Source organism: Bos javanicus, chromosome 12, assembly GCF_032452875.1.
Source record: "Bos javanicus breed banteng chromosome 12, ARS-OSU_banteng_1.0, whole genome shotgun sequence".
Classification (NCBI taxonomy): Eukaryota; Metazoa; Chordata; class Mammalia; order Artiodactyla; family Bovidae; genus Bos; species Bos javanicus.
Genome location: NC_083879.1, coordinates 16,303,489 through 16,328,990, shown reverse-complemented (window position 1 = coordinate 16,328,990; position 25,502 = coordinate 16,303,489). Strand labels below are relative to the sequence as shown.

General features: G+C 41.6%; 1 protein-coding gene and 1 non-coding gene across 3 annotated transcripts in view; one reads left to right on the top strand and one right to left on the bottom strand.

Moving 5' to 3' along the window:
* Positions 1 to 383: 383 nt before the first annotated feature.
* The window catches only part of CPB2 (carboxypeptidase B2), a 61,254-nt gene continuing 36,135 nt past the window's right edge, over positions 384 to 25,502 (top strand). The window contains exons 1-3 of one of the 2 annotated variants that reach the window (XM_061434582.1): positions 388 to 4,087; positions 19,888 to 19,963; positions 23,849 to 23,973. In XM_061434582.1, the coding sequence (XP_061290566.1) occupies positions 4,014 to 4,087; positions 19,888 to 19,963; positions 23,849 to 23,973 (275 nt within the window). In that variant the 5' untranslated portion in view covers positions 388 to 4,013. Of the gene's footprint in view, positions 4,088 to 19,887; positions 19,964 to 23,848; positions 23,974 to 25,502 lie in introns of both variants that reach the window. The other variant, XM_061434583.1, reaches the window with a different exon arrangement.
* TRNAG-CCC (transfer RNA glycine (anticodon CCC)) lies at positions 18,333 to 18,405 on the bottom strand. Its single transcript has one exon. It is a non-coding gene; the product is annotated as a tRNA-Gly (tRNA).

Below are 25,502 nucleotides of genomic sequence, written 5' to 3'. Positions count from 1 at the left end.
ACCACTATAATCAAAACACAGGAATTTCCCACTACTCCAAAAAGTTCTCATGTACCTCTTCATAGGTTAATCACGTCCTTCCCAGTCTCAACACCTGGCAACAACTAACCTATTTTCTGTATCTGCAGTTTTGCTTTTTATGGTGTCATATAGATAGATGTCGGAGAAGGCAATGGTACCCCACTCCAGTACTTTTGCCTAGAAAATCCCATGGACGGAGGAGCCTGGTAGGCTGCAGTCCATGGGGTCACTAGAGTCGGACACGACTGAGCGACTTCACTTTCACTTTTCACTTTCATGCGTTGGAGAAGGAAACGGCAACCCACTCCAGTGTTCTTGCCTGGAGAGTCCCAGGGACGGGGAAACTTGGTGGGCTGCCATCTCTGGGGTCGCACGGAGTTGGACACGACTGAAGCGACTTAGCAGCAACAGCAGCATAGATAGATGTCCAGGGCTTTCTCAGGTGGCGCTAGTGGTAAAGAACCCACCTGCCAATGCAGGAGACATAAGAGACGTGGGTTTGACCCCTGGGTCAGGAGGATCCCCTGGAGGAGGGCATGGCAACTCATTCCAGTATTCCAACCCATTCCAGTAGCACCCATAGATGTCCAGAGTATATAAATACCTCCTACGAATCAGTGATAAGACAAACTATCCGATTAAAAATCTGGCAAACAATTGGAATGCACGTGCACACGCACACACACATATAATTATGGCCGATAAGCACAGAAAAGTTTCTCAACATTATCAGTCTTAGAAATTTAATTTAAAGCCCAAACTAGACACCACCGTGCACTTACTAGAATGGCTAAAATGAAAAAGACTGCATCAAATAACAAGGATAGAGACCAGCTAGAACTCTGACACATGGTGGTTGTTATTGTTCAGTCACTTAGTCATGTCTGACTCTTTAAGACCCCATGGACTGTAGCCTGCAAGGCTCCTCTGTCCACAGGGATTCTCCAGGCAAGAATACTGGAGTGGGTTGCCATTTCCATCTTTAGGGGATCTTCCTGACCCAGGGATCGAACCCAGTTCTCCTGCATTGCAGAGGGATTCTTTACCACTGAGCCACCTGGGAAGTCCAATATATGGTTGGGGGCATGTAAAATGATACAACCATTGAAAAAAGACAGTGGAGTTTCTTGTAAAACTAAGCATCTCTGACCTAGCAGTTCCCTTCCCAAATATTTATGCAAGAGAAACAAAAACATTAGTCCATCAAAAAAGCTCTGTGCAGGTATATTCATAGCAACTCTATCCATAGTAGTCCCCAGCTGAAAACATCTCAGATGTTCATTAGTAGCAAAATGGATAAGCAGTGTTATATTACTCAGCAATAAATAGCAATGAATTGCTCGCATATGCAGCAACATGAAAGAATTTTTTAAATACCCTGAGTGAAGAAAGTTTAACCCAGAAGAGTACATGCCACGTGATGTAGACTGAATGTTTGTGGCCCTGCCCCCGACCTGCCCCTCATTTACTTGTTGAAACCTAAGCCCCAGTGTGATGGTATTTGGATGTGGGGGTCTTTAGGAGATGATTAAGTCATGATGGTGGAGCCCCCATAAATGGGGTTAGTGCCCTTATAAAAGAGACCCCAGAGAGCTCTCCATCTTTCTTTCTGCCACAGAAGGATACAGCAAGAAGGGGGCCAGGAAGCAGATCCTCATCAGACATTGACTCTGTGCCTTGATCTTGGATTCCCACCCTCCAGAACTGTGAGAAAGTGTTTATTGTTTAAGCCACCTAGTCCATGGTATTTTCTTTTCAGTAGCGCAAAGAAACTAGGACAACATATGATTCTTTGAAGTTCTAGATCAGGCAAAATTAATCAGAGCAGCTATTGTTGGGGTGGGGGGTAGTAATTCATTGGAAGGAATATGCAAAATTTTTCTGAAGTCATGAAAATTTTCTATACCAGACAGAAGTGTGGGTTACTCAAGGTACGTGTTTTTTGGAAGCTCTAACTATATACTTAATATCTGTATTTCATTGTATGTACCCCAATTTTTAAAAGACATTGCCCACTGCTTTCTAGGACAGTTTATAATGGCTACTGGTCTGTAGGAGACAAAAAAGTAACTAGACCAGGAGTAAATAAGGCAGTGACTAAGTCATGTCACATGACTGATTACTGGATCTTTGAAGGTCACAGTGTTACCATGGCATAGAGACTCTGAAAACCGCTGTGAGACCTTTGGAAGCCCAGGGGTTTCTTGAAGACTTGTGCAAAGCAGAGAGGAGTGAGCAAAGAGAAAGAAAGACAGAAAAAGAAAACAAAAGGCTTCCAAATGAGTTTAGAAACCCAGGTTCCAAAACACAGAAGAAATCAAATGCTAAGGGAGGCAGCCAATAAAACCAAAGTCCAGAGCATAAAATCATCCCCAATACAATTAAACTTCTAGAGCAGCCTGGCACAGACTTAAAGATAAGTATTCTGACGATTCTCAGTTAAGAGCTCTGAAGAAACAGTATTCATAAAAAATCGAACAATAAAATAATTTTTATTAGCGTATAGTTGCTTTACATCGTTGAGTCAGTTTCTGCTGTACAGCAAAGTGAGTCAGCCACACACGTACATGTCGCCCCTCTTCCTTGGATTTCCTTCCCATTTTGGTTACCACGGAGCACGGAGTAGAGTTCCCTGAGCTATACAGTCTCATCAGTTACCTCATTACTTATCTACTTTATTTATCTGTTTCATACACAGTATCAATAGTGTGTATATGCCAATCCCAATCCATCCGTCCTATCCCTCCTTCCCCCTTGGTATCCATCCATTTGTACTGTATGTCTGTGTCTCTATTTCCGCTTTACAAGTAAGTTTATCTTTACCATTTTTCTAGATTCCACATATATGTTTTAATGTGTGACATTTGTTTTCCTCTTTCTGTCTTACTTCACCCTGTATGACTCTAGGTTCATCCACATCTCTGCAAATGGCACAATTCCGTTCCTTTTTATGGCTGAGTAATATTCTGTGATGTATATGCACATCACAGCTTCTTTATTCATTCCTCTGTTGATGGACATTTAGGTTGCTTCCATGACCTGGTTACTGAACAATAAAATATTTTAAGTGATACTTTAAAATGCAGATGTAAAAACAACATGGATAAATGTGAAAAAGAGCCAGTTGCAAAACTTGGAAAATACTTACATAGCTATTGACATTTTTAAAAAACCCACCTCAATTGAGTATGAGTCTAAACCAGACACAGAGCATGGATTATTGTATTTGAAGATAATGCTAAGAAATGAACCCAGACCTCAGCATGCCAAGACAAAGATGATGGTTTTGGGGCTTCCTTGGTGGCTCAGCTGGTAAAGAATCTGCTTGCAATGCGGGAGACTAGGTTCAATCCCTGAGTTGGGAAGATCCCCTGGAGAAGGGAATGGCTACCCACTCCAGTAGTCTGGCCTGGAGAATTCCATGGACTGTATAGTCCACGGGGTCGCAAAGAGTCAGATACAACTGAGCGACTTTCACGCTCACACACTTTAAGAGCATGAAAGGCCATGGATCTCCAAAGGGAGATACTATAACCTTCCATACAAGTGCTTCTTCTCAGTCATAAATTTGAAAAACTCACCTTCGGTGTTTTCGCCTAGGTTGAAAATATTGAAAAAGACAAAAGCGAGTGAGGACCTCCTTAGTACTCCACAGGGGACCTCCCCCAGCATGGGCTGTGATCCAGGGATCAATACTCTATGGCTATGGTTCTTCAACAAAGCAGACATGTTTCCGCCACATTACGGTCTTTTGTGTTCTTGGCTCATCTCCCCTGAAGAGTTGAAGACTTTCTGGATAGGTTTACACGGAGAATAACAACTCAGCGTACTTTCTCTTTGAGGGTGGAAATGGAAGTGAGGTCGATTGATCACAGAAACGAGAGGGAACAGGCCATTACAGTTTAACCAGTGTGTAAAGAAGGCTCTTGTGTAACCAGCTATCTGGACCCTTCTCTTCGGAGAGTTTGGTTTTATAGCGAGTTGCTGTGGGGATGAAGCTTTATAGCTTGGGAGTCCTTGTCGCCACCGTCCTGTTCTGTGGGGAGCATGCCTTCGCCTTTCAGAGGTAATCCGCTGGGCTCCTAGGTGGTGGTGGGTTGTTTTCCCCATTTGCTTGACCCTCCTGGAATCTAGTCAGTGCCCTGGGCTAGGGAGCAAAACATTCGAGTCTGAAGGTCACCTCTTCCTGAAACTTTCCATATGTTGCTCTTCCAAATTGTAGATTTCAGTACAATAAGGCTCTCACTAGATCTAGGGTCTTTTTTTCTTTTCTGGCTCTAGTTTTATTACTGAGAAAACTCTGAATGATATGTATATTCAGCAGCTATGCAAATTAAAGAAATTGAGTCTTCTGATTTTTTTTAAGTATTTAACTACTTGTACCTTAACACTTCACATGATTTATATTTTTCTTGTCTCCACATATATGATGTGTTGACTGCAGATGATTTATTTATTTTCGTACATGGAACATGGGAGGGGAAGAGGGTAAAGTTATCGCACTGGAGGTCTGGGTTGTGCGTGGGTGTTCAGCATGGAACACGAAAGGAAGAACAGGTGTGGCATAAGAACACATGTGTGAACATATCTAGTTCTTATTTTGCTTGGCAGAGTGATTCCCTTAGGACTTTCTACTATAAACCACTCAAAAGTACTCTAGCATATATAAACATGATGTAAATACTTCTGAGGCTATACACACTATTGTTATTAACTAGTCAGTTTTTAAGCTTTTCAAAATTGATATTATTTCCTTTGGAATTCTCTTTTTAAATTTTTCATTTATTTTTTTAGTTGGTAGACAATTGCTTTACAATTTTGTGTTGTTCCTGCTATACAACAACAGGAATCAATCATAATTAAATATGTGTGTGTGTGTGTGTGTGTGTGTGTATCCCTGCCCTCCTCAGCCTCCCCTCTTCCCCTCAACACACCCCTCTAGGTCATCACAGAATGCCAGGCTGGGCTCCCTATGTTATTTAGCAACTTCCCACTATCTATCTTACACATAATAGTGTATATATGTTAATGATCGGAGAAGGCAATGGCTTAGCAGCAGCAGCAGCAGCATGTTAATGATACTCTCTCAATTCATCTGACCCTCACCTTCCCCTGCTGTGTCCGCTAAGTCTGTTCTCTGCTAGGTTCATCAGTACTGTTTTCTAGATTCCATATGCATGTGTTAACATACAATACTTGTTTCTTTCTTTCTGATTTACTTCACTCTGTATAAGAGGTTCTAGGTTCATCTGCTTCACTACAACTGACTCAAATCTGTCCCCTTTTATAACTGAGTAATACTCCATTATTTAAGTGTGCCACAACTTCTTTATCCATTCATCTGTCAATGGATATCTAGGTTGCTTCCGTATCTTGGCTACTGTAAATATCACTGCAATAAACATTGGGGTATATGTGTCTTTTAGAATTGTGGTTTTCTCAGGGTATATGCCCAGTAGTAGAATTGCTGGTGGAGAAAGCAATGGCACCCCACTCCAGTACTCTTGCCTGGAAAATCCCATGGACGGAGGAGCCTGGTAGGCTGCAGTCCATGGGGTCACTGAGGGTCCGATACGACTGAGCGACTTCACTTTCACTTTTCACTTTCATGCATTGGAGAAGGAAATGGCAACCCACTCCAGTGTTCTTGCCTGGAGAATCCCAGGGACGGGGAGCCTGGTGGGCTGCCGTCTATGGGGTCACACAGAGTTGGATACGACTGAGGCGACTTAGCAGCAGCAGCAGCAGAGTTGCTGAGTCATAGAGCAGGACACAACTGAACCGACTGAGCATGAACGTATAGTAGATCTATTCCTAGTTTTTAAAGAAATCTCCATAATGGCTGTATCAGTTTACATTCCTACCAACAATGCAAGACGGTCCCCTTTTCTTCACATCCTCTCCAGCATTTATTGTTTGTAGATTTTTTTTGATGATGCCCATTCTGATTGGTGTGAGGTGATACTTCATTATAGTTTTGATTTGCATTTCTCTATTAATGAGCAATGTTGAGCATCTTTTCATGTATTTATTGGCCATCTGTATGTCTTCTTTGGAGAAATGTCTGTTTAGGTCTTCTGCCCATTTTTCAATGGGGTTTATTTTTCTGATCACCAAGTGTCAAGTAACAAATTCCACCACCAAAGAAGGATTGTTAAGAAATTGACACAGAAGTCAAATTGCTAGGGTAATTGGTTCCTTATATCTCTATGTAGTATCAAGAAATGAGATGGCTATGATTTCTAAGGTTCTTGCTAGTTTGAATATTGAATTACTTGGGTAAAGGATATAGTTTATCCAGGTAATTGGATATTACTTGGGTAAAGGAGAGGGATAGAAGAACTGCTATCAACACATCCAACCTGGATACTGTAGGCAACGGCAGCATCATTCCCAGAGAGGGAAAGGGGAGGAAGTGCACGAGGATTTAGCTTCTGTGTTGTCCCAGGCACTAGGATAGGCCCTTGGGAATGTTATCCTGTTAAACCCCCCAAATCCTCCACTCCAGGGATAGTTTCCCTGACATTCTACAGAGGAGGAAAATAGGCCTCCTGGGAGAAGAACATTGGCCCCATATCAAGCAATAAACGTACAGTTTGGACTCAATCCCATTTTTTCATCATTTCAACTCTTTTTACTGCGTAGCACTGCCTCTAAAAATTACAGAAATTAGGAAGAGAGCCAATTTGAAGAGGTCAGATTTAGTCACAGTGAGACGGCACAGACGGTTGGTCTGGAAGGTAGCCTGGGAGACGGGCTAGTGTTGGGGGTCTACGGCAGCAGGTATGATGGTGACCTTAGGGCTTCTCAGGTGGCTCAGACAGTAAAGAATCTGCCTGAAATGAAGGAGACCTAGGTTCAATCTCTGAGTCAGGAAGATCCTCTGGAGAAGGGAATGGCAACCCACTCCAGGATTCCTGCCTGGAGAATCACATGGACAGAGGAACCTGGTGGACTATAGTCCATGGGGAAAGAATGGACATGACTGAGTGACTAACTCTTTCACTTCACTTTACACTTTTAGCCCAGCCCAGCCCCGCCTAGGACAAGCATCATCACCGCTGGCTGTGGCAGAGTTTGGTGGGCTCACCTACAGACCCCCATCTGTAGCCTAGAGTGAACTTAACTCCTTGGTAAGACAGACATTAGCAAGATATACCAAAGCTTGACCATGTTTTTACAAAATGAGTAAGTTTATAATAGTTCAGTAGGACTAAATATTAAAGAAATACACTGAAAGAAAGTAGTAAATGAATGAGGAAAATTCCCTCATACATGGCTGTTCTTACTTTTTTTGTTTTTTTCTTTGCTTTGGTTTGGCCAGAAAATTTGTTCAGGTTTTCCTATAAGTTGTTTTTAAAAAATCCAAACAAAGCTTATGGCCAACCATATACTTTAACATCTGATTGGCTGTTGGTCAGTTCCTAGGTTGTGTCTGACTCTGTAACCCCATGGACTGCAGCAAGCCAGCCTTCCCTGTCCTTCACCATCTCCCAGAGTTTGCTTAAACTCATGTCCATTGAGTCGGGAACGCCATCCATCCATCTCGTCCTCTGTCATCCCCTTCTCCTCCTGCCTTCAGTCTTTCCCAGCATCAGGGGCTTTTCCAATGAGTCGGCTCTGCACACCAGGTGGCCAAAGTATTGGAGCTTCAGCATCAGTCCTTCCAGTGAATATTCAGGACTGATTTCCTTTAGGATTGACTGGTTTTATCCTCTTGCTGTCCAAGGGACTCTCAAGAGTGTGATTGATACTTATGCTTGAAAAGAGGGAAGAGACTATGACTATGTCTTAATCAAATTATATTATATTGACAACACTGAATATTTTGTGCCTACCATGCAGGTCCCCAAGTATTGGGGGAGGGAGGAACTGCAGCTTTGTAGGCAGATGCGTATCTGATTCTTGGGTTCCATTCCTCCACTAGAAATGAAATCACAAATCTTGATTCTGAGTAAAAATAATTTTTTTTACCAAATGTTTCTGAGCATCACTCTTCTAGGAATTGTCTATTACTGAAGCTAAAAGAAAAATCTAATTTTATTCAGGGTGACAGACTTGGATGAATTATTTCTGGGGGTAAAATATATAACCCCTCCTAAAAAGAGCTAGAGGTCTGGCTTTTTTCTAAACCTGCTCTTTGTTATCATTTTCTTGGCATGATCATTTTCCTAATAATGCTTAGTGTTCAGGCAATGTCTGAGTGGCTGATTTGTAGGTGTGTTTTGATAAATCTCATCAGTGAAATGCTCTGGAACGGAAACAAAAAAAGTTTTAAAGGCATAAATACCATATGCCAAAGAGAAAGGCAGCCAAAAAAAAAAAAAAAGGTCTCCATATTCACTTGCTTTTAAAGGCCAAACACTATAAAGGGTAAAAATAAAATACTAGCAAGAATCTTGTAAACAGTCGTTAATTGCATTGTGTTCTGATTACCTAAGTGCAGGCAGTCAGCTGAGGCTATTTATCTGGAAAGAGGAAATGAAAAGAAGTAGGAAGAAAAGAAGGACAATGAATTGGAGAGTGAAGAAGGGTTGAGGATTAGAGGGCTTTTGAATTATTAATAGACGAGAGGAAGTGTTCCTTCTGTTGACTTCATATACTATCTGCCACCTGGAGACCAGCTTGTTCTCTTTCACTTAGCTCCCACTGATATATTATTTTCATCTTAGGGAACAGGGCACTAGTAGCTTTAAAATGCTGTAATGCTGAAAACAAAATTGCAGCCTTGGGCTATGTTCTGCTGTTCAGAGGCATCTCACCAGCTTTTTAAATTACAAAACAATCTTTCAGAGCTAAGGCAAGTGTGAACCATCCCTGTAAACCATACACAGGACAGACCTTGAGCAGCATAATCATATTCTTAGAGGGGACTCAGCAGTTCAGTTCAGTTCAATTCAGTCACTCCATGTGTCCGACTCTTTGCGACCCCATGGACTGCAACACACCAGGCTTCCCTGTCCATCACCAACTCCCAGAGCCTGCTCAAACTCATGTCCATTGAGTCAGCGATGCCATCCAACCATCTCATCCTCTGTCATCCCTTCTCCTCCTGCCTTCGATCTTTCCCAGCATCAGGGTCTTTTCCAATAAGTCAGTTCTTCACATCAGGTGGCCAAGTATTGGAGTTTCAGCTTCAGCATCAGCCCTTCCAATGAATATTCAGGACTGATTTCCTTTAGGATGGACTGGTTGGATCTCCCTGAAGTCCAAGGGACTCTCAAGAGTCTTCTCCAACACCACAGTTCAAAAGCATCAATTCGTCAGTGCTCAGCTTTCTTTATAGTCCAACTCTCACATCCATACATGACCACTGGAAAAACCATAGCTTTGACTAGATGGACCTTCATTGGCAAAATAATGTCTCTGCTTTGTAATATGCTATCTACGTTGGTCATAGCTTTTCTTCCAGGGAGCAAGAGTCTTTTAATTTCATGGCTGCAGTCACCCTCTGCAGTGATTTTGGAGCCCCCCAAAATAAAGTCTGTTACTGTTTCCATTGTTTCCCCATCTATTTGCCATGAAAGGATGGGACTGGATGCCATGATCTTAGTTTTCTGAATGTTGAGCTTTAAGCCATCTTTTTCACTCTCCTCTCTCACTTTCATCAAGAGGCTCTTTAGTTCTTCTTCACTTTCTGTCTTAAGGGTGGTGTCATCTGCGTATCTGAGGTTATTGATATTTCTCCCAGCAATCTTGATTCCAGCTTGTGCTTCATCTAGCCCAGCATTTCGCGTGATGTACTCTGCATATAAGTTAAATAAGCAGGGTGACAATATACAGCCTTGAGGTACTCCTTTCCCAGTTTGGAAACAGTCTGTTGTTCCATGAACAGTTGAAAAAGCAGGAAATGTTGCCTAGGTATTAAAACTCAGGAGCTGGAAGGTTGAGTTTCAACCTCAGGACTGCTACTTGTCATGAGCAATTTGAGTTGTCTTTGAGCCTTGGTTTAAAGTGACCTGCTGTTTCACTGTGCTTGTATTTTTCACTCTATTTTTGATGCAAGCCTTCCCCCACCACCAAATAATTATTGCTTAAATCCTGTAACTCTATCCCTTCAGAGATTTCATCAAAACATATCTTTATTTTTCATCTCCCATTCCCCCCAACATATTCTACATGGCAGAGTAACCTTTCCCTGCCCTTCCATGGAAAGTTAGAAAATTCTATGGCTTTTTAGCCCTCTCTTAATTATTGACTGGGAGATTTTTGCAGAAATGCACACCTATGGTGATTTTTCTTTTGGCCAGCCAAAAATTAATTCTGTTAATCTACTAACATTTTGCAGGTTATTACATTCAATAGTTATGCCTGACACACCTGTGGTGTCTAATTTTTGTGAAATATTGTCTTCAATCCACTCTTCCATAGAAGTAAAGGAGCATTCTTCAGCACTGTGAGCTTCATTTTCACTTTCTTTATCAGAATCAGTCACTAAGGTTTTTTGTCTTTTTGTGGTCTAATATTCACATTGTCTGAATCAGAACTATCTTCTGAAGAATTATCATCTTCATTAGTATACATGTTGCTTGGACAATCAGAGAAAGGATATGCATAAAATTCACCAAAAAATTCTTCTTCACTTAAAATTTCACGATGTGTCATTTTTGAAATTTTTTCACTTATAATATACACTGTGTGTGTTATTGGCTCAGTCATGTCTGACTTTTTGCAACCCCATGGACTGAAGTGCGCCAGGCTTCTCTGTCCATGGGATTTTCCAGGCAAGAATACTGGAGTGGATTCCGATTTCCTTCTCCGGGGGATCTTCCCGACGCAGGGATCAAACCCTTGTCTGCTGCACTGCAGGTAGATTCTTTACCATCTGAGCCACCAGGGATACAAGGTTGGAACAAAAACCTAACATAGCAAAATGTGAATGGGAACAATAATCCTAAATTCTGTAATGAACCCTTGATTAATCTTCAGCTCTAACAACTTCGCATGGTGATGTTAATTGTATCACCCTCTACAGGATAAAGTTACCTGTTTCTAGTCAGTTGTGATTCCCTCTTCAATTCTAAGAATCTCGCTTTTACCTCCAGATTCTTGCCGCTGTAAGATCTCACCGCACCTTTAGGTTGGCACTATTGGATGGCATATGAGCAAAAACTGCATCCCATGAAGTGATTTTTCTTTGGATTTTATTTACCAACCTGGACCCTTTTGGCTCAGCAGTAAAGAATCCACCTGCAGTGCAGGAGATGCAGGAGATGTGGGTTCGATCCCTGGGTCTGGAAGATCCCCTGGAGGAGAGCATGGTAACCCACTCCAATATTCTTACGTGGAGAATCCCATGGACAGAGCAGCCTGGAGGGCTATGGTCCATGGGGTCAGAAAGAGTAGGACATGATTGAAGCAACTGAGCATGCACACATAGACAACTGGAGGCCAGCCTTTGCAGGTTTAGCTTTTCTCAGATTTAGCTTTCTCAGGCACCAGTCCTTCTGTCTATAAACTTGAGGGCTGGCCCATCATCCTCCCTACTAGGCTGAGTTGAAGGAAGTAACACCCCCAAACTTTATCCCTTTGGGAGAGTGGGAATTGAGAGAATCACAGCAACTTGTTGCAAAGAATGTCAACTTAAAAATAAATGCACAATGTGAGAGTCTCAAGTTAAGTTTTTAGGGGGGCACAATGAGGACTGCAGCCCAGGACACAGCACCCCAGAGAGCTCTGAGAAACTGCTCCAAATAGGTGGGGTGGGGGGTAGGGGGTGGAGTTCAGTGTATCTGTGATTTTTGGTGAAGTGGAAATACATGCAATCAGGCACATATTTTTTCCAGATTTCTGCTGGTTTTGTGAAGCCTTTGCTAGTCATGAGGAGCAGCTGTTGCCATGAAATATTTTGATGCTTTTTTAGATATGAGGAGATACAAGAACTGGGCTCTTAAATCTGGTCTGGAGAACGTCTAACCATCTGAAGGCCTGTCCTGACCATTTTTCCAGTTTGCCTCATTTCTCCTCTCCACCCTGAACTCCCTTCGCAGGGGTTGAAGGTCAGCAGCACCTGATTTCATGCTTATAGAAATAGATGGCAAGCACCCTTGGCAAGTGCCAATTTGTAGTTGACAGAACTATTTTCACAAATCCTCCTTCTCTCTCCCCTATGACCACTTTTCCTGGTCTCTAAGTAAGGGGGCACAGAGCCAGGAAATGGATTTTCAAAAATGGAAGGCTCGACATAAAGTGCTCTCATTACTAAATGAGACGAAAGGCCCCCATCTTGAAGTCTGGCTGAACAGGAAGTCTGGCTGGGTCAGGAAGCTCTTTCCCTGCTCTGGTTCCTGTTGCCAATGATGAACCTGAGTTTGATGCAAGCAAGACAGGCCTTTATTCAATGGTCAGAGGATGGAGAAAGAGAACTCAAACTCCAAAGGTACTTTCTCTCTCAAGGGAGGGGAGTACGGGAATTTAAGGGTTAAGAGGCAGCCTGGTTATTAGGGCTCAAGGAAGTGGGCGGAGAATTCCCTGGGTGGAGAATTCCAGTGCCAGCCCTCGTGCAATCTAATACTCCTTTGAACCCAGCAAGAATTGTGCCAGCAGAGTACAAAGACCCCCTTCCAGTGGAGATCTAAGCACGGTGATGAAGCAAAGTTAACTCCAGGACTTTATCTGCGTGGGCATGTTCTTGTGGTCAAGTCAGAGCTAGTTGGAAGTGGTTGACCCTTGTATGTCTCAAAACACAGCTGCAAAGCACCTCTGCCGAACTCCAGTACTTCTGAAACAAACTCAGAGAGAAATCAAGGCCAGGACAGCCTTTAGCCTATTTTGCCCTCTATCTAGGATCTGGCCTGTTCAGTCTGGTTTTGTTGTGGGCCTTCCTAGCGTCCTGTTGACAAAACCCAGCTAGACTGTCCGGTTAAGACCAGTTTCTGTGCCTGGGGCCTGGGCTACATAGCATCTGACTGACCCCATCTCATTATTTGATTCTGCTGCATTGCCCTTTGGTCAAACTGGAGATAGGAAGAGTCCAGCTCACCACAACTGGAACTTGGATGTATTGTTATATTAGTGGTATTATGGTAATTACATATTAATGGCTGGTGTTACATATTAATGGTAAATTTATACCCCCATCATTGTACTCCTCCACATTTTTTATTTTTCCTTTTGTTGACTCATTTTAGTACTTTCTTGTCCCTTAATACATTTAAAAATGCCCAAGCATCTTATCTTCTAGTCAACACAAAATTTCCTTTACATGGAACTGCAATTCAACCTCTGTTCCAATAATGAAGAGCTCGTTGTTTTGTAAGGCATTGTATTTCATTGTTAGGTTAACTTGTAAGGAATTTCATTTTAAAATTTAGAAGTAAATTCTAAAAGTATAATGATTTAATTATACAAATCCTCACATCCTGTTTTTAATTGAAGTATAGTTGATTTTACAATATTGTGTTAATTTTGCATGTATAGCAAAGTGATTCAGTTATACATTACATATTTTTCAGATTCCTAGTTTATAGGTTATGACAAGACATTGGATATAGTTCTCTGTGCTATGCACTAAATCCTTGTTGTTTATTTGTTTTATATGCAGCAGTGTGTATCTGTTTATTCCATACTCCTAATTTATCCCTCCTCCCACCCGTCCCCCTTTGGTAACCATAAGGGACGGTTAACAAAGGGAAAACAAAACCCCCTTTGTTTTCCATCTGTGAGTCTGTTTCTGCTTTGCAAATAAATTCATTTGCGTTATTTTTTAGATTCCACATATAAATGATATCATATTCCCTGTCTGACTTATTTCACTCAGTATGATAATCTCTATGTCAATCCATGTTGGTGTAAATGGCAATATTTCATTCTTTCTGTACTACTGAGTAATATTCCTTTGTGTGTGTATGTTGTTTGTTGTTTAGTCGCTAAGTCGTGTTGGACTCTTTGAGATGGCATGGGCTATAGCCCGCCAGGCACCTCTGGCTATGTGATTTCCCAGGCAAGAATACTGGAATAGGTTGCCGTTACTTCCTCCAGGGGATCTTCCCAACCCAGAGACTGAACCCACATCTCCTGTGTCTCTTGCATTGGCAGGCAGATTCTTTACTGCTGAGCCACCAGGGAGGGAAGCCAGTGTGTGTGTGTGTGTATCACATGTTCTTTATCTATCTGGTGATGCACACTTAGGTTGCTTCCATATCTTAGCTTAGTGCTGCTATGAACATTGTAATACATATATCTCTTTTCAAATTAGACTTTTCATCTTTTCCGGTTATATGCATAGAAGTGGAAATCTTGAATCATATAATACTTCTATTTTTAGTTTGTAAAAGAACTTCCATACTATTTTCCTTCATGGCTGCACCAATTTACATTCCCACCAAGAGTGCAGGAGGGTTCCCTTTTCTCCATACCTTCTCCAGCATTTGTTTATAGACTTTACCATGAGAGCCATCGGACAGGTGTGAAGTGATGACTCACTGTAGTTTTGCTTTTCATTTTTTAAATAATGAGCAATGCTGAGTGTTGAAGAAAAATTAATCTCTTTGATCTAAGAAAGAAACAAAACATTTTATTTGAGCCAAGTTGAGTATTATAACCTGGGAAGAGCATCTCAGAGAGCTTGGAGGATGGTCCATCTGTTAGAAGTTAAGGCACGGTTATATTAAATATAAGTTTCTTTTGAGATAGAGGGTTGACTATTAAATGACATATTACTGACAGTTTACAAAATCCAGATCTATGCATCATCGTGACCCTTATAAGATCAAGGAGTGTTATCTTTTAAGGAGTTGTCTTACTGATGTTAGGAGTATGTTGCTCTTTAGACAGGCATGTCTCCTGATTGGGGGTAATTCAGATGAAAGGTATGGGGGAGAGAGGAGGCCAAAGAACAGAGAAAATTTTTATGTTTAAATTTTTCCTGTCCTGCCATAAAAAATTAATTTTATTTCACATGAGTATCTTTTCCTGTGCCTGTTGGCCATCTGTATGTCTCCTTTGGAGAAATGTCTATTCAGGTCTTCTGCTCACTTTTTGATTGGGTTGTTTGGTTTTTTTAATATCAAGCTATATGAGCTGTTTGTATGTTTTATAAATTAACCCCTTGTCTGTTGCTATTTTTGCATGTATTTTCTCCTAGTCGGTAGGGTGTCTTTTCATCTTTTCATATAGTATTGTCTGCAGTCTGAGAGGATTGTGCCTCCAGCTTTGTTCTTTTTCCTCAGGACATATCCCTACTTTTTTATGAAAGTGAAAGTTGCTCAGTCATGTCCGACTCTTTGTGACCCCATGGACTATATAGTCCATGAAATTCTCCAGGCCAGAATACTAGAGTGGGTAGCCGTTCCCTTCTCCAGGGGATCTTCCCAACCAGGAATCGAACCAAGGCCTCCAGCATTGCAGGCGGATTTTTTACCAGCTGAGCAACAAGGGAAGCCCACTTCTTTATACTTCACTTCAAAAGAAATCTTTGATTTGGTCACTTTTTTGTTCAAACTTCCAAAATGGTACCCAGGATTTAAGACCTTCAGTGATCAGATCCTAGGCTGCCCATTTATCCTGGTTATATTTCCTGGTATATCCCAACGTGCGCCCCATATTCCTGCCCTCCTGGGTCACATGCCGTTCTTTGAACTCTGATTTTGTTTCCACTTACGCATCAGCACTTAACACCATTTCATCTCCAGTTCACTTGCCAAAATTCCATCTGTCTTAGTGTTAGGCCATTCACTGCCCATTCACCAGTCAAATCCTACCTATTTCAAAAGTCCAGCTCAGAATGTCTCCATCCTCTGACTACCCCAGGCAACAGTAACTTCGGATGTTACATTCTTATAGCAGAGTATTGATACCATTTGTATAGCAATTTTTCATGTTTTATCTCGCACAGTAGGCATTTGTACTTCTGTGGGTTAGTTTCCCCAGGAAGCAGGCTCTGAGATAGAGATTAGCATGTAGGGAATATACTGGAATAGGATCTCAGGGGCAACATGTGTGGAGGAATAAAGGAAGGAGATACGAGCTGAGGAGGAATTGAACTGTGATGCAGTCTTAACAAGGGCCTCAGCTGTGCCTTCATGACAGATTCTTAAAGACATCAACCGTAAAGATGTCAGGATGGTTGGTCTAATGAGAACCTACTGTGTAACACAGGGAACTACTCGGTGGTCTCTGGTGACCTACATGGAAAGGAAATCCAAAAAAAAAGAGGGGTATATGTGTACATAATAGCTGATTCACTTTGCTGTACAGGAGAAAATAACACAGTATTGTAAAGCGAATAGACTCCAATAAGAAAAGGAAAAAAAAAAAAAAACCCCACCTCCGCATGCGTAACTATTCCTCTTTCCCAGTGGACAGAGTGACCTGAGTAAACAGCCATAGCTTTCTTTCGGAAAGGACTGAGGAAGCACGTTCTCTCTACCGCAGCAGGTCTTTCTTTGTGCGGACCTGACTCCTCCCTCAGGCAAGAGATCCTGGGCTAAGAAGTGGCCCAGGCCTGGGAGCTGGACAGTGGATTGAGCGTTTTGACTAGTTCAACTGTCCTTAGCCACTGACACCCTCCCTGACTTCTTTCGACTGTAAAGATTGAGCAATACCTTTGTTGGCTGCCCTCTTTCTTGCCCTTAAGAACTCTGTGTTCTCTTAACTAATTCCAGTTTTCTGAGGGTCACGTCCCTCTGGGTACCACTCTGACCTTGCTGCTTTTTATAATAATTGTGTCCAGCGTGTTACAGCCGGTTAAGCACTGCCACCTGGCTTTAAAGCAAAGCAATCTCATCATCCCCGTTGCTATCAGGACTTCTCTCTGTAGTGTCATCTCTGACCATCAGCCTTCAGCGTCTACTCCTACCTCCCCCGACTGGTTTCCAAACTAATACCTAGGGTTAAGTCATGACAGATCTGGGTGTCCAAGTGCTGAGTGTGTTAATAAGAGAAAAGATCTCTATCCCTAAAGGGCTGCATTTGCCCATGATACTAGATTTGACATTCTAGTTAGAGCCTTGGGAGGTGGTGCTAACGCGACCAGGATGACTCTTGGAAGCTTGGAGAAAATAATGGCCTGCTCTAAGTGAACCAGGAATGTCAGAACTATTGTGGCAGATGTTGAAAAGGGGAATCAAAATGTTCCTAGGGCATGGGACTTCCCTGGTGGTCCAGCAGCTAGGACTCCGTGTTCCCAATGTAAGGGGGCCCAGGTTCCATCCCTGGTCAGGAAACTAGATCCCACGTGCCATAACTAAAGATCCGGCATGCCGCATTGAAGGCTGAAGATCCCATGTGCTGCAGCAAAGACTCAGTGCAGCCAAATAAATAAATACTAAAAAAAATTCCAAGGGCAGGATATGCCAGAATAAAAGTACTATGGAAGGCTAGGAAAGTCACCAGTAACTATGTTCCAGTGATGAGCCAGAGACATTTGAAAACAATAAAGAATGTGCTTGTGAGAGGGCCACCAGCATTGTTAAGAAGCTTGGTAGTGTTTTTTTTCACAGCCAGAGTAACTTTTTTAATGTAGTTTCCCCCTGATTAAAAAATAAAGAGTTCTTTTTGGTTAGAGAAGTAAACAATATGGAAAATTATACAATTAGGAAGAAAAACACTGAAATTTCATCACCCTGAGAAGATATCACATTCTGGTGATTGTTCTTTCATGCATTTCTCTATACATTTATGTGAAAGCAAAAGTCACTCAAAAAGTCATGTCCGACTCTTTGTGACCCCATGGACTGTACAGTCCATGGAATTCTCCAAGCCAGAATATTGGAGTTCCCTTCTCCAGGGGACCTTCCCAACCCGGGGATGGAACGCAGGTCTTCTGCATTGCGGGTGGATTCTTTACCAGCTGAGCCATCAGGGAAGCCCAAGAATACTGGTGTGGGTAGCCTATCCCTTCTCCAGCAGATCTTCCCAACCCAAGAAAGGGTCAAACCAGGGTCTCCTGCATTGCAGGTGGATTCCTTACCAGCTGAGCTACCAGGATACCTGTGTACAATTTCACATTAGTTGAGTATCATCTCTCATGTGGAAGTATGGAGACCTTTCTTTTAATAACAATCTTTATTTGCTCCCTCTACTTACCTACCCAGTCCAATGATGGTGGTCATTCCCCACCATCCAAATCAACGTTAACAACGGGCTGTCCATTTGTTTAGAACTTTTCTCCTGTTTTCAACACTTAATAATTTTATTTTTGCTTTCCAACTTATTATTTTACAAAAATGGGATAATATTTAATACAATTCTCCACTTATTTCTTTCTTCGGTCTCTTAATAAATAACGTAAATCTCCCTTAGGTTAACTGTTCTATTTATTTAGTTTAATTTATTTATTTGGCCATGCCATGGAGCATGCAGGATCTTAGTTCCCCTACCAGGAATCGAACCTGTGCCCCCTGCATTGGGAATGCAGAGTCTTAACCACTGGACTATCAGGGAAATCCCTTAAGTTAACTATTTTAAATTGACTCTTAATAACAGCAACAAAACATTCTAGAATGTGGAGACACCACCAACATTTAAAAATTCACTTACTGATAAGTGCTTGTGTGGTTTCTGGACTTCCCAGGTGGCACAAGTAGTAAAGAATCCACCTGCCAAAGCAGAAGACTCAAGAGACGCAGGTTCAATCCCTGGGTCGATAAGATGCCCCTGGAGTAGAAAATGGCAACCCACTCCAGTATTCTTGCCTGGAAAATTCCATGCACAGAGGAACTGGTGGGCTACAGTTAATGGGGTCTCAAAGGGTTGCACATGATGGAGCACTCACATATGTGGTTCCCAGTTATTGTTACTATGAATCATCCTGCAACACATATCCCTGGACATACACCCTTAACCACTGGTTGAAGAGCTTATGCTTAAATTGTACCAATAATTGACACAAAACCTCTGAATTTATTGTTTCTGTGAGCTCCTCTTTATCTCTTTTGATAATCAACTTTCCATAGATTTATTTCTAGAATTTAGAATCCTTTAATCAGGCTTTTCAAAATAAACCATCCTCCACCCTGTTGTCAAAATTAGTCTTACAAATCACATGTCACATGATATCAGTTTCCTAACTCCTAATTGCCTACAAGATAAAGGCTAAATTTCTCACTGTGCATTGGAAAACTTCTCTAGGGGAGAATGAACGTAAGTTTCCAAATTCACTTCTGTTTGGCTACCATTATTCTCTTGCCCTAAACACTTAAATCCTACACTTGGCAAGAATAAACATCTTTCCATCTCCCAAACAATGCCCTTTTGTCTTCTGCCAGCCTGCCTTTCAACTGCTAACTTACCCAGTTGCCTCTTCCATGGAGCCTTTCCTAATAGTGACAAGCAGAAGTTATCGTAACCTTTTGAGCTTCTAGAGTTCCTGATACACGTTTTTGTTTTAATTTTTAATTAAAATTTTATCTGAAATATTTTTAGAGTTACAGAAAGGTTGCAAAGATATTAGAGAGTTTTTGTATACACTGCACCAAGTTTCACCTAATGTTAGCATTTTATATCATCATGGTATTATTTGTCAAAACTTGGAAACCAACATGGGTACTCTACTATTAACTAAACTGCATGCTTTATTTAGATTTCACCAGTTTCTCCACTGTTCTGTTCCAGGACCCCATACAGGAAATTGTGTTTCATCATGTTTTATATGTTCAATTTCTTGAGTGCATTGTTTTACATGTGTGGGTATATGTATGCACACATATATATTAGTTTTCAGGTAGGAGGAAGGGTAAACTTGGTTCCTATTTCTCCACCTAGAGTGAAGCAAAATCTAGCTTATTTAAAAATCTATGGTGAGATCCTCTTTTATTTCAATATTTTGTTTCCTTTTCGTAATTACCTAGAATCCCTTCCCTATATAATTTATCTTATTTTCATTTTTTACATAACCTCAAAATCCTGTGTGTGTTTTTCTCCCAGGGGCCAGGTTTTATCTGCTCTTCCTAGAACCTCCAGGCAAGTTCAAATTCTGCAGAATGTTACTACAACATACAAGGTAATTTCTCCATCATTTATCTTCATATTTCGTATCTTCGTATTAAGTTTATGAAAGAATGGTGTGCCCTGTTTTCGCCTATGTGTTGTCTGACTTGTATATATACGGTTGGTATATACCCCTCTTCCTGTAATTTTCTCTTCTTTCCCCTAATCACTTGATTCCCCAAATAACACTTTGTTCATTTGTGCTATTAACTTTACAGCCAGTTAAAATAATAGTGACTTGTGATTGAAAGTGCAAACTCACAAAGATGGTACAATAACAGAAGTCAATAGATGTTATAGCAAACACCGTCTTCCAACAACACAAGAGAAGACTCTACACATGGACATCACCAGATGGTCAACACCAAAATCAGATTGATTATATTCTTTGCAGCCAAAGATGGAGAAGCTCTATACAGTCAGAAAAAACAAGACCAGGAGCTGACTGTGGCTCAGATCATGAGTTCCTTATGGCCAAATTCAGACTTAAACTGAAGAAAGTGGGAAAAACCACTAGACCATTCAAGTATGACCTAAATCAAATCCCTTATGACTATACAGTGGAAGTGAGAAATAGATTTAAGAGACTAGATCTGATAGACAGAGTGTCTGATGAACTATGGACAGAGGTTTGTGACATTGTACAGCAGATAGGGATCAAGACCATCCCCAAGAAAAAGAAATGCAAAAAAGCAAAATGGCTGTCTGGGGAGGCCTTACAAATAGCTATGAAAAGAAGAGAAGTGAAAAGCAAAGGAGAAAAGGAAAGGTATACCCATCTGAATGCAGAGTTCCAAAGAATAGCAAGGAGAGATAAGAAAGCCTTCCTCAATGATCAGTGCAAAGAAATAGAGGAAATCTACAATGGGACAGACTAGAGATCTCTTCAAGAAAATTAGAGATACCAAGGGAACATTTCATGCAAAGATGGGCTCAATAAAGGACAGAAATGGTAGGGACCTGACAGAAGCAGAAGATATCAAGAAGAGGTGGCAAAAATATACAGAAGAACTGTACAAAAAAGAGCTTCATGACCAAGATAATCACGATGGTGTGTCACCTAGAGCTAGACATCCTGGAATGTGAAGTCAAGTGGGCCTTAGGAAGCATCACTACAAACAAAGCTAGTGGAGGTGATGGAATTCCAGTTGAGCTATTTCAAATCCTGAAAGATGATGCTGTGAATGTGCTGCACTCAATATGTCAGCAAATTTGGAATACTCAGCAGTGGCCACAGGACTGGAAAAGGTCAGTTTTCATTCCAATCCCAAAGAAAGGCAATGCCAAAGAATGCTCAAACTACCACACAATTGTACTCATCTCACACGCTAGTAAAGTAATGCTCAAAATTCTCCAAGCCAGGCTTCAGCAACACATGAACTGTGAACTTCCAGATGTTCAAGCTGGTTTTAGAAAAGGCAGAGGAACCAGAGATCAAATTGCAAACATCTGCTGGATCATCAAAAAAGCAAGAGAGTTCCAGAAAGACATCTATTTCTGCTTTATTGACTATGCCAAAACCTTTGACTGTGTGGATCACAATAAACTATGGAAAATTCTGAAACAGATGGGAATACCAGACCACCTGACCTGTCTCTTGAGAAACCTGTAGGCAGGTCAGGAAGCAACAGTTAGAACTGGACATAGAACAACAGACTGGTTCCAAATAGGAAAAGGAGTACGTCAAGGCTGTATATTGTCACCCTGCTTATTTAACTTATATGCAGAGTACATCATGAGAAACGCTGGGCTGGAAGAAGCACAAGCTGGAATCAAGATTGCTGGGAGAAATATCAATAACCTCAGATATGCAGAAGACACCACCCTTATAGCAGAAAGTGAAGAGGAACTAAAGAGCCTCTTGATGAAAGTGAAAGTGGAGAGTGAAAAAGTTGGCTTAAAGCTCAACATTCAGAAAACGAAGATCATGGCATCTGGTCCCATCACTTCATGGGAAATAGATGGGGAAACAGTGGAAACAGTGGCTGGCTTTATTTTTTGGGCTCCAGAATCACTGCAGATGGTGACTGCAGCCATAAAATTAAAAGACGCTTACTCCTTAGAAGGAAAGTTATGACCAACCTAGACAGCATATTAAAAAGCAGAGACATTATTTGTCAACAAAGGTCCGTCTAGTCAAGGCTATGGCTTTTCCAGTGGTCATGTATGGATGTGAGAGTTGGACTGTGAAAAAGGCTGAGCGCCGAAGAATTGATGCTTTTGAACTGTGGTGTTGGAGAAGACTCTTGAAAGTCCCTTGGACTGCAAGGACATCCAACCAGTCCATCCTAAAGGAATTCAGTCCTGAATATTCATTGGAAGGACAGATGCTGAAGCTGAAATCCCAATACTTTGGCCACCTGATGTGAAGAGCTGACTCTTTGGAAAAGACCCTGATGCTGGGAAGGATTGAAGGCAGGAGGAGAAGGGGACGACAGAGGATGAGATGGTTGGATGGCATCGCCGACTCAATGGACATGAGTTTGAGTAAACTCCAGGAGTTGGTGATTGACAGGGAGGCCTAGTGTGGTGTGGTCCATGGGGTGACAAAGAGTCGGACATGACTGAGCGACTGAACTGAACTAAACTGAATAGGTGTTTGTTTTAAAAATTTAGCTAAAGTGTAAGCATAAAAACACAGAAGAAAACTGGCTAACATTTTCATGCCTGGAACTGAACTCCCCTGAATGTAGAAAACTGTTAAGAATTACAAAATATCATGATAAAAAAAATTGCTGGCTCCATGGATATCGGGCTAAGGTTTTCTGAGAAGATTAGAGATATAAGAGACTTGTTATGGGGTCTGCTTGTGAAGGATGAAGAAGGAGCTGGAGATGGCGGGGAGCACCCGCAGACCATTGAGCAGCCGCCACTGTGCAAAAAGGAGGGTCATGCCTGGACAACCTCTAGACTGCAAGACAATCCCGATAAAAGTTTGACTGGACCACGTAAGTCCTTAAGACAAAGTCAATTGCAAGAGGAAACCCTAATCTGGCAGGAATGGGCCTGCGAAAATATGCCTGCAGTATGCCATCATTGACTGGCTGCAGCCCTGGAGCCGTGCAACCTCAGCCTGTAGGGGATATAGACGGACAGCAGCACACAGGGTCAGAGAACTAGGCGTTTCCCAGCAGAAGAGCGGCCGCTGTGTTTCCACAGCCACCACACTGCAGGCAGAGGAAGCACTGCCAGAGGAAGCATCACAGATTCAGCATTTAGGTCTTGTTTGGCCACTACTTGGCCTGTGATTTTTAGACGACTTAGCTTCGAGCCTTAATTTCTTCATCTGAACAATCAAAATAATAACTGCTGCCTAGATTATGGCAAAGAATTAGTAAAAAGATCATAGGCAATGGGTGTGAAAGTGCTTTGAAAAAGCACAGTAAAGCCAGAAAAAACAAAAAAACAAAAAACTCAAAACTGTAAATATTATGGAAAGGTTTTGCCCAAAGGCCGCAATTAGATTAAAGGAAAGAAACACCAATGTGATGTTAGAATCAAGGATATGGGATTTTTATTAAAGAAAAGCGCCATTAATCAACTTTCTTTCCAGACCAACTTTCATTTCTCTTTAAGCATCTGACATACACCTCCAGTCCTACAGTTGGACTCTAAATATTCATGCGTTCATTTATCAGTTCATTGCCTCAGCAAATATTTATTGAGTACCTAGTAAATGCCAGGCCCTCATTAGCCACTGGGGTTACAGAATAAAACAAGCCCCGTACAGAATAAATGTTTACACTACCACATGTGTGAATGGGATTGGTGACTGTGAGTGGACCAGTGACCAGAAATTATTTTTCATTTCCTTTATAGATACTCTTTTATGGCGTTAGCTACAGATGAGAACCATGTGAAAAACTGTCTTTATTAATTTTCCTTCTTGAAACTGCAGATTGTTCTCTGGCAGCCAGTAGCAGCTGAATATATTGTGAAGGGATACGAAGTCCATTTTTTTGTGAATGCATCTGATGTAAGCAATGTGAAAGCCCATTTAAATGCGAGCAGAATTCCATTCAGGTAGGCTTAATTCCATATTTATTGAGTAACTATTATAAGCACTAGGAAATGGAAACCTGCTCCAGAATTCTTGCCTGAAAAATTCCATGGACAGAGGAGGCTGGTGGGCTACAGTCCATGGAGTCACCAAGAGTCAGACACGACTAGCACCTGAGCATACAGACATTATAAGCACCTGTGATGCATTTGGGGCTTCCCAGGGGGCACAGTGGTAAAGAAACCTGCCAATGCAAGAGACTCAGGTTTGACTGCTGGATCAGGACGATCCCCTGACACAGGAAATGGCACCCCACTCCAGTATTCTTGCCTGGAAAATTCCATGGACTGAGGAGCCTGGTGGGCTACAGTTCGTGGGGCTGCAAAGAGTTGGACAAGACTGAGCAACTGAGCACACACACACGCAACACACACCATGCATTTGCTAGTGGATGGTCTCATTGCTTCCTAGAAAAATGTATACTTACATTAAGCATGCCACATGGAAATCTCTGGAATGGACTTGTGATGAAGCCCAAGAGGCTGGCTCCATGACCTTGAACGAGTGGTTTACTGCTCAAGACCTTGGTCCCTTGTCTGAAATGGACTGTTAGACTCAGTGATCTGTGGAGCCTCTTATGGTTTCTCCCAGTTCCTTCTTAAAATTCCTCTACTCTGTTCCTGGACTTAGGAAGCAAAATGTCATTCACTTTAGTAGGCTTTGTGATATCACTTAAAAAAGCAGCTGCTAAAGGGAATTTTGCTTCAAGAGGTCAGCAAGCATTCTGGAATGTCTGGCTCTAAACTAAAATATGCATTAGGTATGCTTTCTGTTCAAAGCCCATGCCTTCTTCCTTTTAGAGTCTCCTGTCCATATCTCCTTTCGCATCCATTACCCAAGCATCAGTGTTTTCCTGCCGCCCTAGCACTTCCTGGATGCTAAGCAATCTTTGGATAACGTATTATGATTATTATAATAACATGTTATTAGTATCTGATGCCTTTCAGGAAAGGTACTGAGCTTTTCTATACATTGTATCTTTTAACCCTTATTAAACCCTGTGAGGTAGATACTATCCTCACTGTGTGTAAGAAAAAATGTTTCAGATTTACAAAGGAATTTCTCAAGGTCAACCAGCTAGAATGTGGCACATCCAGGACTCTAACTCAGAACTTTCTGATGTCAAAGTCTTGGCTTTTACCTGTTGGTCTAAATAAAAGTCTGAGCCACCAGGGAAGCCCCTGGAGAAGGGAATGGCTACTCACTCCCCTATTCTTGGCTGGAGAATTCCATGCAAGAGAATTCCTCTTCCATGGAGTCACAAAGAGTTGGACACGACTGAACAACTAACTCTAAATAAAAGTACAGAAAGCTTTATTAGAATGGCAGCTAACTTTTTCTTGTGCATTCCAGGTGACAGAATGGCTCAATTTCGTCTTAGTTAAAATGTTTGTGCCTAAGTTAACTGTGTGACCCCTTGCAAGAGGAATTAAATGAGATCACTTTCCTATACCTTCCTTATTCCTGTGTTCATTTAAAAGGCATTAATAAG